The sequence below is a fragment of the Zalophus californianus genome, chromosome 17, assembly GCF_009762305.2.
Source record: "Zalophus californianus isolate mZalCal1 chromosome 17, mZalCal1.pri.v2, whole genome shotgun sequence".
Taxonomy (NCBI): Eukaryota; Metazoa; Chordata; class Mammalia; order Carnivora; family Otariidae; genus Zalophus; species Zalophus californianus.
The window spans coordinates 32357083-32374011 of NC_045611.1; the positions used below are offsets into that span (position 1 = coordinate 32357083).

Below are 16929 nucleotides of genomic sequence, written 5' to 3' on the forward strand. Positions count from 1 at the left end.
CACAGGAGCCCAGAAGCAGAGACTCAGGCTGAGAGCAGCCAGGGCTGTTGTGCTGTGTGCTGCATGTGTGTTTGTGTGTGTGTATGTGTATGGGGGTGTGGGTGTGTGTGTGTGCACGTGCATACAAAGAAAACCAGAGCCATGCTAAACAGCCACACAGATAACTCCCTCAGAACAAGTTCAAGAAAACAAGATTATTTGGTCAGTCTTCCAATGTTCATATTTTAATTCAGCTGTAGTACCAGGAACCCCCTACATTAAACTGGGAAATTTTTCTATTTCTTATGAAACCAAGATTATGGCACATATTACTTGCCTCTTAAATGGTATTCAACAAGTCTCAGATTATTTGTAGAAAGATGATTGCCATTGGAAAAATTATTTACCGAGATGAATAATTCTGAGGACGGGGAATATTAGGATCTGATGATTTTCTATGTGGGTTCTTTACTAAGCTCTGGGTTTCAGAGGTGTGTGTGAAGATTGAGGGATGGACCATTCAGATTCCATTCATTTATTAAAGTATTTTGGTGCTCAGCTTTTTCAAGGAAAAGATAATATTGGAAGAGTGATAAAAACATCACGAACTCGAGATAAAACATTGACTCATATAAAGTATCATAAACATTCCTCTTATTTATATTAATAATGAAATTCTATTATTTACCAAAGTAATTTACTCATTGTGAGCAGCTAATGGCAACACATTGATTTCTGGGCCCAAAAGGTTAGAGAGAACTATAATTAATTGCTTTTTTTTGAAAAACCGACACCTGCACGATAAGGCAGTTGGAAAGAATTCATGTTTAGTCAGGCCTATTCTAAGTTTGTGGCATAATGGAAGATTCTGGATGAGAGAATGCAAACTGTTTTGGGGGGATTTGGTTCGGGCTGCAAATACTTTCTAAAACATTAAAAACAAACATACCAACAAGCAAAGTAGAGTTGGGCATGAGAGAGTAGATGCAAAAGTGAATTTGTGATAGTGAGGGTCTCATGGTTTCTGGTACATCAAGTTTGTCCTATGGTTTATAGGGACAAGTGCCAATTTATAGGTTATTCTTTGGGGACTTTATTTCATTTCTTTCTGCATCTGCAGGTAGAAAGTCATCTTTACCAGGAGCCTTTTAGAAGGCAGAAACCCACATTTCTCACATGGAGAACTTAGTGGAAACCCGAGCGAGCAAGCGGCAGAGTCCCAGTCTGCTAAGTTTTTTGAAATGGTTCAAAGCCCAGCTCTCTGTAGTAACCAGAACAAAGTCCTCCTGCCGTCTTAATTCGGTGTTTGTAAGACATCGCGTCGTATACTGCTCGCCCCATCTTCCAGAATTTTCGTAGCTTACCAAAACTGAAGGAATTTAGCAGTTTAGCAGAGACGGTAAATTACCTAAAGCCCCAACACCCCTCCCCCCCCCACACACAAAAAGTGTGTGTGCCAGGCTTTAGAAAAGCTAAATGTGTCGAGCTGTTTTAACCTTTGCTAGTCTCCTCCCATGAAAAGGTGACAAGGTCCAGATCATAATATGTCCTTCAGTATCTTCCCAGTGACCCCCAAATTGAGTCTTGCTAGTCACTTAGCAGGAAGTTGGTAGTTTATTTTAGTTTCACCTTATCAGCTTGGCTTCTTTTCCTAACCTTATTCCCCTGTCACCCTCAGATGCCAGACCCCCAAAGGGGAAGATTGACAGGTAGTCCCCATAGCTCAGTTTTACCCTCAAACAACAGGGATTTAGTTTCTTGTGCCTTTGCCAATGTTTATGTAGTCAAAGTTTAGATCTCGCCTTAAGGAGTCTCTCTTTTTACGCGTCACTGGAATAGGAAAAGCCACAAAGAAGTTTTTGAACAAACCCTTGCAACTGGAACCCCATCTAGTGTTCAGTTTGATTCATCCAAGGGGAAGACATTTTCCCCCTTTCATTTATTGTGTGCATTAGGTGGGCTTGTATCCCTGCTTTAAAAAGGAGTGTCTTGTCCGTGTTGTTATTTTTTTCCAGAGATTTTGCTTGTATTCTTCCACTCGAGAATACACTAATCCTGGCCAGAACACGGAGGGAATTGAAGCGGGCCACTGATGTGTCATTTGGTTGCATATCACATAGAGGGAAACTTAAGACATTATTACAGAGAATATGCAGGGCACACGTTGGAGTGTTTAAAATTTCTTTGGAATCTTAAGCTGGACATTCAGATTTAGGTTTTTCCCAGGTCTGGGCAAAAAAACCCACAACATATATATGTATATTAATAATAAAAAGATAAAGACCAATCAATCAAAAATGTTGGTGATGGCCTTTCTAAATTAGTCTACGGGAAGGAACAGCCTGTAAAAATTATAGGCTTCAAAATCACAATCGTGTGCGATGTTCTATTAAAAATGTTAATGTGATCGTAAGGTAATGGAAAGTAAAGTGAAGGATCTTTCTGAAGAGCTCCAAAAAAGAAAACTAAATGTGGTAGAATAGGGTTGTTTTGTTTTGTTTGGTTTGGTTTTTTTCCTGGCTGGCCAAACCTTGCTGTGTGGGGCATAGTTTTATTTTTGTTTTCACAGTCGACAGATACGCTGGAACACTTCAATTTTCTGCCTCCTATTCTGCAATGTTAGGTTGAGATGATGAAAAACTGACAAATTTGAATTGGGTGTCAAGCACCTAAATAGTACAAGACCTAAAACATCTGGGATTTTTGTATAAATGGATGGAACTGTAAGTTCACCACCTTATCCTCTAAAAAAAAAAAAAAAAAAAAAAAATCCCGGAAAAATTCCAGCTATCTTTTTGTGTGTACAAACTTAGCAAACCACTACTTCTCAAACGTTCCTGCCTGACTTGGATTATAAAATCAATTTGTATGCAAACACCATAGAAAAGGAACTGGAATGTTACTTTCACCCTAGTACAGGGAGCAAGGCAACTGTATTTACTATAATGGGGTCACCAGTTGCAATCCTGTGTTAACAGATTATTGAGAAACAAGATAGCAGACGGTCAAAAAATGAATTAGAGCATGTTTGTGTGTGTGTGTGTGTCTTATTACAACTTAAAATATTCTTTCTGGTAGTTAAAGATTCAAACTAGTCCTCATGCTTTGTCTTTGTTGTTGTTGAGCTTCTTCATTGCAGTTCAGTTTGGAATGCAGACAGATAGAAAGTTAAGAGCTTTTACAATATAGCGACACCTGCTTTTGAAATAAATCAAAATAGATACTGGAATTTTTTTTTTTTTTTGGTGTTCATAAACATCAGGAGATTAAATTAATCGACTCTCCAGTGAGATCAAATGTCAGCTTATTAAAATGTTGTGAAAATCCAAGCTAAAACACGGGCAGCTTTTGAACACAGTCTCTTTCTTAGAAGCAAGCAGGTATTTATTTTTAAGCATCTACATTTTCCGTCCAGTTAGCACAATCCTAAGTCTAAAAATGTTCAGGTTGAAAACTTGAAAATTCTCAAGTGAGTCTTGAAGCAGTGCAAATGCCAGAATTCGAGCCCAGGAAAGTAATAATCAGCTAAATCCTGTAAAGTGACCTTCTTTTTATTTTGTCGATATATTATGAGAATATCAGATGTTTGCAAGTTATAAAGAATTAAAATGCCCTTTAATCGTGAACACAGATGTGCTAAATATTTGAAGCAACTACATTGTAATGTGTACAATTGATGAAGTCAGTTTTCTGATTTCCCTTGCTAGTTATTTAGTTCTGAATCTGTCATTATTTGTCTAAGCCCAGCTGACCAAGCAAAACTGTGTTTTAAAGTGGCTTTATGTTTTGATAAATGTGAGCTGGTTGAAAAGTATTTTCCACTGAATGCAGAGCTTAATAGAACATGCTGACATAATAGTTTTAATGCATTTTGTTGAAAATGTGTGAACAAACAGAATAGCTTTTGTTCCTTCATAATTGGCTGTAAAAGTAGATGGAAACATAACCATTACATATGGAAATGTGCAAAGAGAATGAAATAACATTTCTGTTGAATATATTAGGAATTGCATTTCCTAGTTTAAAATAAGCATCTGAAATGGATGCATCATTTAAAATTGGTTGTCAAAATAAGAAGCTTTAAACAGAATTTTTGTCACATTATTTTTGTCCCGAGTTAAGCAACATAACTTTAGCGAATTTCGTTTAATATTTTGTTTACATTATTTTAAGGCAGGGAGAGAGACAGAAAGTGCTTAAAACAGCACCTTGAATGTGCACAGGAATCCGGTGCCAATTAGGATGATTAAACATTAAATTAAAACTGAATCATTATTGGTATTTTCTGCTACAGCTAAGATTTGTTTGGTATTGTTAATGCATTTTGCTCTATACCCTTGTGGAGATTAAAAGATGGGTATTAGAAAAGCTAGCTTGTTAAGTATAACTTAGCTACTCAAATAACACTCCCAGTGAATAAAGTGTGCATACATTTGGCATACTTCACCGGGGGTTCTCATCAACTTGGGCATCACTCAAGGCAAATAGAGTTAAAGTAATTTCCAGAAGTTAGTATTTAGGTATTAATTATATTTTCTGGAATGCAAAAGTACTCAAGCTTTTTTGGATGTTTACTACGAAAAGGCAAATGGCTGGCTCTTTGGAGTTGACTCTTAAGTTTACCGAAAAAGCAACATTTTGAATTTGTATTTATTCATATTTGCAATTAGTTTTCTTTTCTTTTTTTTTTTTTTTCCCCTGCAAGTTTTCTGGGAGATTCAATTTGGAAGTCATGGAAACTAACTATTATCTGATTCAGTTCTGCAGAAAAGCATGCAGGGAGGTAATCCTTGAATTAAACAGTTTTTTTTTTTTTTCACAGCCTTCGGAGATGACCACACACCATTTGTACAACAGAAGTTGGTGTTCCCCATGCTGGGCAAACAATGGGGCTCCATCCTGTCTTTGAATAGGATGTTAGCTTGGAGTTGGAGATTTTTATGTTTAATTTACAAATGGATCTTAGCGAGAAGAAATCTGAGCAACCAGTGGAAACAAACATGAAATAAAGGGATTTTTATAATGAAAGGTTCAGGACAATCTGTTAAACAATTGATAACAGTTAAGAGCAAACTGTTTTTAAAGGCATTCAGACAAGGAGAATTGCACAGCCTTTCCAAATTCTAAACCAAGAATTATTTCTTCCCTTCCCCTTAACTGCACATCCTTCTAGAAGTTGATGTTGAATCAGAATGTAAATCTTGTGCCAGTTTTTATAGATATAAAGAGCTCTTTTGATGAAATATTTAGAGGCATAACGTTGCCATTTGGAGCATAGTGGCATATATTCCTTGAATAGTGGAATGGTAGCCAAGGTTGCATTTTTTAATTTTAAAAATAAACATGCCATGGGGTGATATATAGGTGCCAGGCAGGCCTTGTAACGGATTATGATCATTGCCTTTCTCTTTGTTGTGTGTGTGTGTGTGTGTGTGTGTGTTGCTTTCTTGTTTGTATTCAGTGGAGTCTTGAGCAGTCTGGAGGTTTTGTTACTGATGTGGCAAAAGTGTGTTTGTCACCGATCAGCCTTAGCTCGGGTTCTAGGTAGGGGCTGGAGGTGATTTTTAAGTTGTCAGTCTTCTGCTTGGTGATATGCATCCCCCTCCCCAACCCCCCCCCCCACCCGTCAACAACTGATTGGAACCTGAATGACTACAAATTAGTTTAGTGACAGAACAAACTGTCACAGATATCTTTGAATCAGTTGAAAATGAATAAGGTTGACAGAAACTCAAGAGACTAATAAGTCCTCAGAATGGTTGCTGGACCCTCTCTGGATGAGTAGACAATAAGGTGTATAAAATATTGGAAATCAATATTTTGCTATGGAATTTCATTATGCACCAATGTCTTCAGTTCGTAGTATTTTATATTTTGATGGATTATCTGAAGACCGTGGCTCTCTGAGATACCGGATTGATAGGAATTCCTCCACACCCTCAACATGTAATTATGAACGTTCTTAGGTGATATCGACTGGTTTTCGGGGGCAAGAGTTTTGAGTTTGGAAGACAGAAAACAATTGATCACCCTCCTTCTTGTTTTGAAGTCATGGGTGACCCTGTGCATCCCGACCCCCTTTCTAACCCTGCACCTTTTGATGTTCACAGGAGACGCAGAGAAAGGTCAACCCAATCGCACCACGAAGAGCAAGGATGCCCACGTCTGTGGCCGGTGCTGTGCCGAGTTCTTTGAATTATCAGATCTTCTGCTCCACAAGAAGAACTGTACTAAAAATCAATTAGTTTTAATTGTCAATGAAAGCCCAGCCAGCCCACCCGAAACCTTCTCTCCCACCCCCCCTCCCGAGCATCCCGATGAACAAATGAATGACCCCGTTCACAAAACAGATCAGGCCGACTGCAGCGACCTTTCGGAACACCGCGGCCGCCACAGGGAGGAGTCCATGGAGGTGGAGGCCCCGGGGGCTAACAAAGGTGGCGGTGGCGCTCCGGGGGGCGGTGGCGGCGGTGGCGGTGGCGGCCCCCCCCCGCCAGGCTGCAGCGGCGGCCCCTCCACAGGTACCTCAGCGATCACAACCTCTCTACCTCAACTCGGGGACCTGACGACACTGGGCAACTTCTCAGTGATCAACAGCAACGTCATCATCGAGAACCTGCAGAGCACCAAGGTGGCCGTGGCCCAGTTCTCCCAGGAAGCGAGGTGCAGCGGGGCCTCCGGGGGCAAGCTGGCCGTCCCCGCCCTCATGGAGCAGCTCCTGGCCCTGCAGCAGCAGCAGATCCACCAGCTGCAGCTCATCGAACAGATCCGTCACCAAATCCTGCTGTTGGCTTCTCAGAGCGCAGACTTGCCAACATCTTCGAGTCCTTCTCAAGGTACTTTACGGACATCTGCCAACCCCTTGTCCACACTCAGCTCCCATTTATCTCAGCAGCTGGCTGCAGCAGCTGGATTAGCACAGAGCCTCGCCAGCCAATCTGCCAGCATCAGCGGTGTGAAACAGCTCCCCCCCATCCAGCTACCTCAGAGCAGCTCTGGCCACACCATCGTTCCCCCCAACAGCGGCTCTTCCCCCAACATTAACATTCTGGCGGCAGCGGTTACCACCCCGGCCTCGGAAAAAGTGGCTTCGAGCGCTGGCGCTGCGCACGCCAGCCACCCGGCAGCCTCGGCAGCATCCTCACCAGCTTTTGCAATAAGCAGTCTATTGAGTCCTGCATCTAATCCACTTCTACCTCAGCCGGCCCCCGCTAACTCGGTTTTCCCCAGCCCTTTGCCCAACATCGGAACAACTGCGGAGGATTTAAACTCCTTGTCTGCCTTGGCCCAGCAAAGAAAAAGCAAGCCACCAAATGTCACCGCCTTCGAAGCGAAAAGCACGTCGGACGAGGCGTTCTTCAAACACAAGTGCAGGTTCTGCGCGAAGGTCTTCGGGAGCGACAGTGCCTTGCAGATCCACCTGCGCTCCCACACCGGAGAGAGGCCCTTCAAGTGCAACATCTGCGGGAACAGGTTCTCCACCAAGGGGAACCTCAAAGTCCACTTTCAGCGCCACAAAGAGAAATACCCTCATATCCAGATGAACCCCTATCCCGTGCCTGAGCATCTGGACAATATCCCCACGAGTACCGGCATCCCGTACGGCATGTCCATTCCTCCGGAAAAGCCGGTCACCAGCTGGCTAGACACCAAACCGGTCCTGCCCACTCTGACCACTTCCGTCGGCCTGCCGTTGCCCCCGACCCTCCCGAGCCTCACGCCCTTCATCAAGACCGAAGAGCCAGCCCCGATCCCCATCAGCCATTCCGCCACCAGCCCCCCAGGCTCCGTCACAAGTGACTCCGGGGCCCCTGAGCCAGCCACGAGAAACCTGGGTGGGCTCGTGGACGAAGCTGAAGGGTCCGCCGGGCCGCCCTCTGGTGGCAAAAGCGAAGAGAGTGGCGTGGCCCCCGGCTCGGCCCCGGCGGCCAGTGGCAGCGCTCTGAGCTCCCCAGCGGCCGACGGCGGCTCGGGCAGTGCCGCGGCTTTCACCAACCCCTTGCTGCCGCTCATGTCCGAGCAGTTCAAGGCGAAGTTTCCTTTTGGGGGACTCTTGGACTCAGCCCAGGCATCGGAGACCTCCAAGCTTCAGCAGCTGGTAGAGAACATTGACAAGAAGGCCGCCGACCCCAATGAGTGTATCATCTGCCACCGGGTCCTCAGTTGCCAGAGCGCCTTGAAGATGCACTACCGGACGCACACTGGGGAGAGGCCCTTCAAGTGTAAGATCTGCGGCCGGGCCTTCACCACGAAAGGGAATCTTAAGACCCATTACAGTGTCCATCGGGCTATGCCCCCGCTCCGAGTCCAGCATTCCTGTCCCATCTGCCAGAAGAAGTTCACCAACGCTGTGGTCCTTCAGCAGCACATTCGAATGCATATGGGCGGTCAGATCCCCAACACCCCGGTCCCTGACAGCTACCCCGAGTCCATGGAGTCGGACACGGGCTCCTTTGACGAGAAGAATTTCGACGAGCTGGACACCTTCTCCGATGAAAACATGGAGGACTGTCCCGAGGGCAGCATCCCCAACACGCCCAAGTCCGCGGATGCATCCCAAGACAGCTTATCTTCTTCGCCTTTGCCCCTGGAGATGTCAAGCATCGCTGCTTTGGAAAATCAGATGAAGATGATCAATGCTGGCCTGGCAGAACAGCTGCAGGCCAGCCTGAAGTCCGTGGAGAACGGGTCCGTCGAGGGTGACGTCCTGACCAACGACTCGTCCTCGGTGGGTGGTGATATGGAGAGCCAAAGTGCTGGCAGCCCAGCCATCTCAGAGTCTACCTCTTCTATGCAGGCTCTGTCCCCATCCAACAGCACCCAGGAGCTCCACAAGTCCCCCAGCGTGGAGGAGAAACCACGGAGAGCAGTGCCCGGCGAGCTCGCCAACGGTCTGTCTCCCACCCCCGTGAATGGTGGGGCTTTGGATCTGACGTCGAGTCACGCAGAGAAGATCATCAAGGAAGATTCTTTGGGGATCCTCTTCCCTTTCAGAGACCGGGGTAAATTTAAAAATACTGCTTGCGACATTTGTGGCAAAACCTTTGCTTGTCAGAGTGCCTTGGACATTCACTACAGAAGTCATACCAAAGAGAGACCATTTATTTGCACAGTTTGCAATCGCGGCTTTTCCACAAAGGGTAATCTGAAGCAGCACATGTTGACACATCAGATGCGGGACCTTCCATCACAGCTCTTTGAGCCCAGTTCCAACCTCGGCCCCAATCAGACCTCGGCGGTGATCCCCGCCAACTCATTGTCATCTCTCATCAAAACAGAGGTCAACGGCTTTGTGCATGTCACTCCTCAGGACAGCAAGGACACCTCCACCAGTCACGTCCCCTCTGGGCCTCTGTCCTCCTCTGCCACGTCCCCAGTCCTGCTCCCAGCTCTGCCCAGGAGAACCCCCAAGCAGCACTACTGCAACACGTGTGGTAAAACCTTCTCCTCATCGAGCGCCCTGCAGATCCACGAGCGAACTCACACTGGAGAGAAACCCTTTGCTTGCACTATTTGTGGGAGAGCTTTCACAACAAAAGGCAATCTGAAGGTACCTCGCTCTGTCTGTCCCTCATCCACCCACCCAGCAGCCCTCTTGCTGGTTTGCCATTGATTATCTGTGATGCATGCTCCCAGGGCCAGCAGCTCCCCAGAGGCAGGATGTGCAGGGAGCGAGTTCTCGTGAGGGCACCTGCCACATGGGGCTGACAGCGGAGAAACGCGGGTGCCCCGTGTGTGGGTCAGGATCAGTGGCAGGGACCCAGGGACTGGGGGCAGGCTGCAGCCCGCCAAGCGTGAGCGCCTGGAATCATTTGGTCCACCTAAGCAAAGCAGCAGCCCCCATCCCCGCTGTCTCGCTAAGTGCACCATATGAATTGCCTTACCTACCCAGGAAGACAGCCCGGCGTTGCCATGGGGTATTGATTAAAGACCTCCACGTGGCCTGTGTGCAGCCCATATCACTTAATAATTACCGTCCTCCTCGGCGGATGCATCTATTTTTCATAACCGTGCAGTCCAGCACGTTGCTTACGTCCCCAGAAACAATAACGTCACACTGCCCTGCTAATGGGTATTATGATAATTGATTATACAACACTTCCCGCTGATATGTGTTGGAAATAAAGCAAATATGCTTAGGTTCTAGAGCAACAGTTGAGTGCTCTTACTGTGTACATTTTTCTGTTGACAGAGTATTTCTCTAGAGATTGCTGCCAGTAATGCGAGGTGAATAATTACTTTCTGGCTCTCCTCTCTGTGCACGGGCCCTCCACCGGGCAATCTGTGAGGGGTACTTTCTTCCCATCTGAAAAGGACATTTATAGGGTAAAGGGTGTCAGATACAATACTCACCATTGCAATGAGAGTGGACATAACAATTCTAACCCTGAAAGGAGCTATCTGCGACTGACTAGCTTGCTTGAGGCCATTATAAGCTAAATACGGGTAATAAAAAAAGAGTAAGTAAGGCAGGCATCTTGGCCCCAGAAGAGGGACGAGGGCCCAGGGCTGGGGAGAGTGCACACGTTATTAGGAGGCAGCCACAGTGGACGGCTCCCTATTCCTTCTCCACCGTCTGGCACTTAATAAGAGTAGACATGTAGGCCACTTGCTCTGTCGAGTGTTGCGGTATGAGCGGAGACAGATTCAACTATTAAGCTTCTCCCTTCCTCTCTCTCCCTTTCCCTTTCTTTCTTTCTTTCCCCCTTTTCCCCTCCCCCCCCTTTGCCTCATCTCAGGTACACATGGGCACTCACATGTGGAATAGCACCCCTGCGCGGCGGGGTCGGCGGCTCTCCGTGGATGGCCCCATGACATTTCTAGGAGGCAATCCTGTCAAGTTCCCAGAAATGTTCCAGAAGGATTTGGCGGCAAGGTCAGGAAGTGGGGATCCTTCGGGGTTCTGGAATCAGTATGCAGCAGCGCTCTCCAACGGGCTGGCCATGAAGGCCAATGAGATCTCCGTCATTCAGAACGGGGGCATCCCTCCAATTGCTGGAAGCCTGGGCAGTGGCAGCAGCTCACCTATTAGTGGGCTGACGGGAAATCTGGAGAAGCTCCAGAACTCTGAGCCCAGCGCCCCCCTGGCCGGGTTGCAGAAAATGGCCAGCAGCGAGAACGGAACCAACTTCCGGTTCACCCGCTTCGTGGAGGACAGCAAAGAGATTGTCACAAGTTAAAGCGACTCTGGCTGCAGAAAGAGCGTCACCGCTCAGAAAGAGAGACCCACGGTTGCCTCCCCCTCCCCTCCTGGTTCCCCCAGATCGATGAACTACAACATTATGGAGACATTCTTTTTGTACTTTGTTCAACTTCTAGAGTTATAAGAAAGCTTATTTATTAGTGATATAACCTGGCTTTGCAAACAGAATGCAAGCGTTAACTTTGGTCTTCTGTATTTTGGACTAAATACTAATTGACTAGAGTGCTGTAAATTTGCTGTAACATTTATGGCAATCACAAGTTGCCCTGCTAGGCGGTCTTAATCTGGCATTAACTTATTTTCTATATCCGGTTTAATATGAATCTGGTGTTGATGCAATGCCTCAGTGATGCATTAGATCTCTAATAAAGTCTGTATATAAATGTACACTTTGATCCTGCTGGAAAAATTTTATCAGCAAACACGTCTAATCTTTCAGAACAAATTTAAGCGAAGGACTGAAAGTACAGACTGATCAATGTGGTTCTTTGAAAGGTTTGGGTTTTTTTTTGTTTTGTTTTGTTTTGGGTTTCTTTTTTTTTTTAATTTTTATTGGAAAATTCAACCTGCTTTTTTTTTTTTGTAGATTTAACCATTTCCGTTTTGAACTGCTATTTGTATTGTGCTTTTTACTTGAGTCGTCCTCAATGTTGATAAGTTTCTGTACAGTAATAAGCACGCAGAATTCTTTAGAGAAAATACAAGTGTTGTTTTGGTAGTTGAAACTGAGACGTAACATTTTGCCTTGTAGGTATATTCACAATAGAAAATGTGTGCTGGAATTACACAATGCTGCTAAGTACGGCATCTTGAACAACCATCAGTGGAGAAAATGTAGATGCTCTTGTATATACGATAAGAAATATCACTTTCATTAAAATGTACATATGTTCCTTTACAAGAGCAAATGCTTCTTCTTGATCAAGAGAGCAGGTATAGTGTTTGTTTATTTTGTATTAGGTATGGAACACAAAAAAATTGGACTGTTACATGCACTTTCTTGGAAAGTTGAAAGGAAGGGGGGGTCCAATTTCTTTAACATTTAATACTTACTAACAACAGAGATACTGTAATTTTACCCAAGTAATCAAATACATTTTTTTTTTGCAACAGATAAAACAAAATACTGTGTCTGTGTTTTTAGAGTGCATTTCTATTTAGCCAGGCCCCGAAATGTATTTTAACATTTCCCTAGGCACCAGTAAAGCGTATGTGAGTGTGTATCTCTCTCTCTCTAAATAAGGAATTGCAAAAGGCGTAACAGAAACAGGTTTGCATGGGACTGTGGGTTTGTTTGTTTTGTTTTTTTTTCCTTCTTTTTCTTCTTTTTCTTTCATTTTTGTCTTTTCTCTTTTTAATTTAGAGGATCTAGATATTTTGCCAGATAACTATGACTCATCTGGGCACTCTGCTCACATCCCCACCCCTAAGAAGGAGGAAAAATGAAAGGAAATAAAAAGCTGTTATTGGAGGGTTCATCTGGGCGGGTCATCCCTGAAGCAGGACATTTGGCCCATTAGATTTCAGGTTTATTTCAACTGTGCTCATTTTCTCTTCCCTTGATTCAGTGGCTTTTCTCAGACAGAGAAAGCAGCTTGGCTAGAGAATGCCCCATGCGGGGGCGGGGGGGAATATATAATCTGACTCTGAAACTAGGCCTCAACCCAGAGAGGTCAACGTGTTCTTTAATTAGGCTTTCAGGCATTGAAACACACATGCATATCTGAAAAGAAAAAGTCCATTACAACTTGAATATTTCGTCATCAGAATCCAATCTGATTCTTCCTCTCTCCCTTTTGTTCTAGGGGAAACATGTTTTCCTCCTGAGCACTATTTTGGGGTGAGCAAACGGACAGGGTGGAAGTTGGTGTCTTCAGGGGTCCGGCGATTTGTTTCTTTCAGGGAGGTAGGTGGTGAGCCCGTGGCCCGTGGCCCTGCACCCAGGTAAGGGACAAGCATCGGCCGCCTCCCAGTAGAAGTTTGCACCGGGGTGCAGGCCACCCTATGGCCACCCCGGGACGCGCCTCCCCAAGGTTGGTGGCTCAGCCTGGGGTCCAGGCCAGGACAAGGCGGGGGCAAGCGCCCCCAAACCAGGAGAGGTGCGGGGAGGAGGGCTGTGCGCGCAGCGTCGGGGTGCCCAGAGGATCTCCGCGACACTTAAGCGCGGAAGCGTTGGGGGATTGAGCCTCTGCAGTCCCGGCCACGCGCCCCAAGAGAGCCGCTTTTGCTCAAGAGTGGGGACACGGAGGAAAGGCCGCAGTTCTGGCCAGAAGCTCTTGTTCTACGCGGGCCAGAAAGGGGACGTTTCCGTGGCGTTCGGGGCGTCCCTCCCCTTACCACGGCTGGGCGCGGCGAGGAGGGGGCGCCCCGGGCCGCGTGGCCTCGGGGTCAGGGCGCTCCTCCCAGAAGCGGCCCCTGCGCCCCGGGACAGGCTGGAGGGATCCGCGCCGCGGGCCACCGGGAGGGGCAGGCTCGCAGTGCCCCCTCCGCGCCCCGGTCGCCCCTGCCGCCCCTGCCGCCCCTCCAGAGGGGCCCCGCGGGCCGAGCCCCGGCGCCCAGCTCCGGCGCATGCCGGGCCGGGGCCCCCGCTCGTCGCCCCCAGCCCCCGGGGGCTCCCACTCGCCGGCCGCCCGCGGGGTCACGGCCCTGCGCCACCCCGGGCTGCGCGTCCGCTTCCGCGAGGCGGGCGGTCCGGGCCGGGAGCCGGGCAATTGTTTCTCTCCCGGCTCACCACCGACCTCCTCCCTTCTAGCGTTTTCTGGAAGGGAGTTAAGGGGAGCCCCGGCAACTTTTCGCTTAGACAGACTTCCCGAGGCAGCCGAAGCCCCGGGGTCCTGGTCTCTCCCTGTCCCCGCGCCTTTGTCCCTGCCGAGCCATCCATCGATCCGCTATCTCTCTAACCTATTGATCGTTACCTGCCCACTCGCCTTGCCGTTCATTTCCAAATCAAGGCTCGCCCTCAGCCCCGCTGCCCCTCCCTGTGCGATCCCTACGCTCGGCTTTTAATCTCAGCCCCGCGGGAGAGACACGGATTCCTATCTGTAAAACAACGCGGTTTATTTCAAGGCGGAGCCCGTTAACGCACCCCCCACCCCCGCCACCGCTAAGCCTCAGCCCCTCGCTTGGCCGCCTGGCTTTGCCCCTTCTGAAACTTGGGGTGCGTGGAGGTAGTTTGAAAACCAAGAAGAACCGAATTTCCTGGGTTGTTGCTGCCGGGAATGACGACCGCGAAGTTGACGACATTTTTGAACTAAAAATATGTATTTGGGTGACATGCGCCCCAGTTTCTATTTTTACAATGTGCACTGCGAAAGTATAGAAAAGTATAGCGAATCATGTAACGAACCCCCTTGTCTAGAAAATATGGAAGGGCAGTGTAGTGATTGACAGGGACCTGGGGAGGAAAAAAGAAGAGAGACCAATGAGGGAACCAAGCTGCCCAAGACACCCCTCCCAGGAATGACTGTGAGGAGAGGGGTGGGGGAGGGGGGGGGGAAAACAGGTTCCTGCCGACCCTTTAGAGACACCTGAAAATGATTCTTGAGTTTTGAGTTTTCACATCTCAGTCCTCACCGACCAGGTTGATTCAACTGACCTTTATAGGTGTGGGATGGACAGTTTTGTTTTGTTTTGTTTTTTTAATTAGAAAAAGTGTTCATACAGAAAATGCTAAATGATTTGCAGTTGACATAAACTTCTAGCAGTAGATTATTTGCTTATTGTTTTTGGCGTGTTGTGAGTGTCAAGAATGAGAGAACCTAAAGGGAAAAAGGGAGAAAGAAAAGGCTCCCACTCTGTTAAAACTTAGCAGCCCCGTTAGAAAAATAAAGCGTCAGAACCTTTACTAGGAGTCACACACTCTACCCTAAGTGAAACAAATGTCAGAGGGGGTAACAAAGTGGGAAAACATGCAAAGTGAATTTCAAAGGGTTCTACAGCAAAGCGCAATCTGAGATTCACAGAAAGTGGAGACGGATAAGACAGGAATTAGGTCATCGCGTCCAGACCCCAGGAAATATGTTTAGATCAAAGCCTGCTCCGTTAGAATAAACAAAACAGGGCCCATTGGGCCCTACCAATATTTTCATCTCCGTGCTAAGAGCTGCTAATCTAACCGGCTCTAGTTGATGAAAGCGGGTAAAAATTACAACTGTAAAAATGACTAAGTAAAAGAATGTCCTCTCGACTATAATAGGAAGATAAAGATTTAGATTTGAGCTAAAAAGTAACAAGATCCAGGCCCAGATCAACACAAACTTCCTGGAATTTTAGCACTAACTAAATTATCTAATCCCAAGCCATTGTTCCCTCCTTGTCCTCCACCCCCCTCCCACCAACCCAAGCAATTGAATATGCCAGATGATTTACATAAAAAAATTGTTAAATTTTAACTGCGGTCTAAAAGCCTTGCAGGGGGCCAGCCTTTGGGTTCACTTACTTTACATTCCTTCAGGACGTACCCCCCCAATAACCCCACTGTCGCCTGTGCCCCCCGCCCCAGGCAGTTGTTGAGGGGGGGGAAGCATGCTGGCCTTTATTGTTATGAGTGGTTCTTTAAGGCCAGTCTTTGAGTTTGGTTTCTTTCCAGGGAGGGCAGATAGACAGAGACTAGAGCGTGTGTCCTAGAAGCCAGGCTTTGGGTCCACACCATTGGGCAGCCCTTGATGCGTTAGCAGCTAAGCCCAAGTACTGTGTAAAGCTTACGTTCACGGCAGAGCTGATGTACTGAAACCAACTGCCAGGGAACATCTGATAGATAGAAACATCCAGAAACGGGACAGGAAATCCCAGCGAAGGAAAATTCACCCAGGCTAAATCTAGGGTTGTAGTTCCTTGCTGAGCTGGGTTTCCTCTTAACTGTTTAAACATATGATTTGGCTCCTCTTTGTGTTTCTGCAAGTCCATCTGAGCTCAAGTTTAACAAAGACTAGGGTCCCCTCCAAAGCCAGGACGACGGGGGTGGGGCATGGGCCTTTATAAACACCGCCAGGAACAGGCCATCTTATGTGCGGGGGCCCATGGCGACTCACCTCACAGAGGGTAAACTGGGGATCAGCTTGGGACTTACGATCCACCAAGGGCTCTGAGGAAAAGCGGCCCTGTGTCGGAGGCCACTCAAACCGATCCTGCCTTGTTAGGCCCACGGTGGGACCCCATCCAGCTGACCAAGTGCAGGCTGGATCCCCATGCGGCACAGTCGGTCGGTCAGGACCTGGGTGTGGAGAGGCCGGGGGTCCCATCATCTTGTAATCACAGCCACATCCAGTGTGAGGCCAGGACGGTCACCTAGAAACATGGGTGCAGGCCCCACTCCTGAATGGAAGGGACAGGGAGGGACACAAAGGCCTGCAGAGCTCCTTCTACCTTTGGAATCTGGGGTGCTTCCACATGTCTCATCTTGTTACAGTTCTGTGAGGCAGGCAGGGCCACTGTCATTTACCAGATGACAAAACTGAGTCCCAGAGAGCAGAGAAGGAACACCAGGAGTCGGGGAGCTGTCACTTGCTTGACAGCCAACCCCAGGGCACAGTCCTAACTCGCCTGACCCATGGGCCGCTTTCCCCATCTGTACCACGCAAGGCTTGCTTTCCGTCAGTATTTCCAGTAGCTTCCATCAGACTCCACCGTGGTCACCATGTCACACTATCCCCAGTCCCACCCAGATTCTTACCTATTTGATAATTTCATGTAAGTTACTCCCTCTTTAAAAGTGAGTGTATTTATTTTAGAAGGAATAGGAAACACTG

The 16929-nt window shown here is 47.3% G+C and overlaps 1 protein-coding gene across 1 annotated transcript in view; it reads left to right on the forward strand.

The window, feature by feature from the left end:
* Positions 1 to 12296, forward strand: part of SALL1 (spalt like transcription factor 1) — a 16518-nt gene extending 4222 nt beyond the window's left edge. The window contains exons 3-4 of the mRNA XM_027619968.2: positions 6090 to 9529; positions 10719 to 12296. Coding sequence (XP_027475769.1) covers positions 6090 to 9529; positions 10719 to 11159 — 3881 coding nt within the window. The 3' untranslated portion in view covers positions 11160 to 12296. The remainder of the gene's footprint in view (positions 1 to 6089; positions 9530 to 10718) is intronic.
* Positions 12297 to 16929: the final 4633 nt, after the last annotated feature.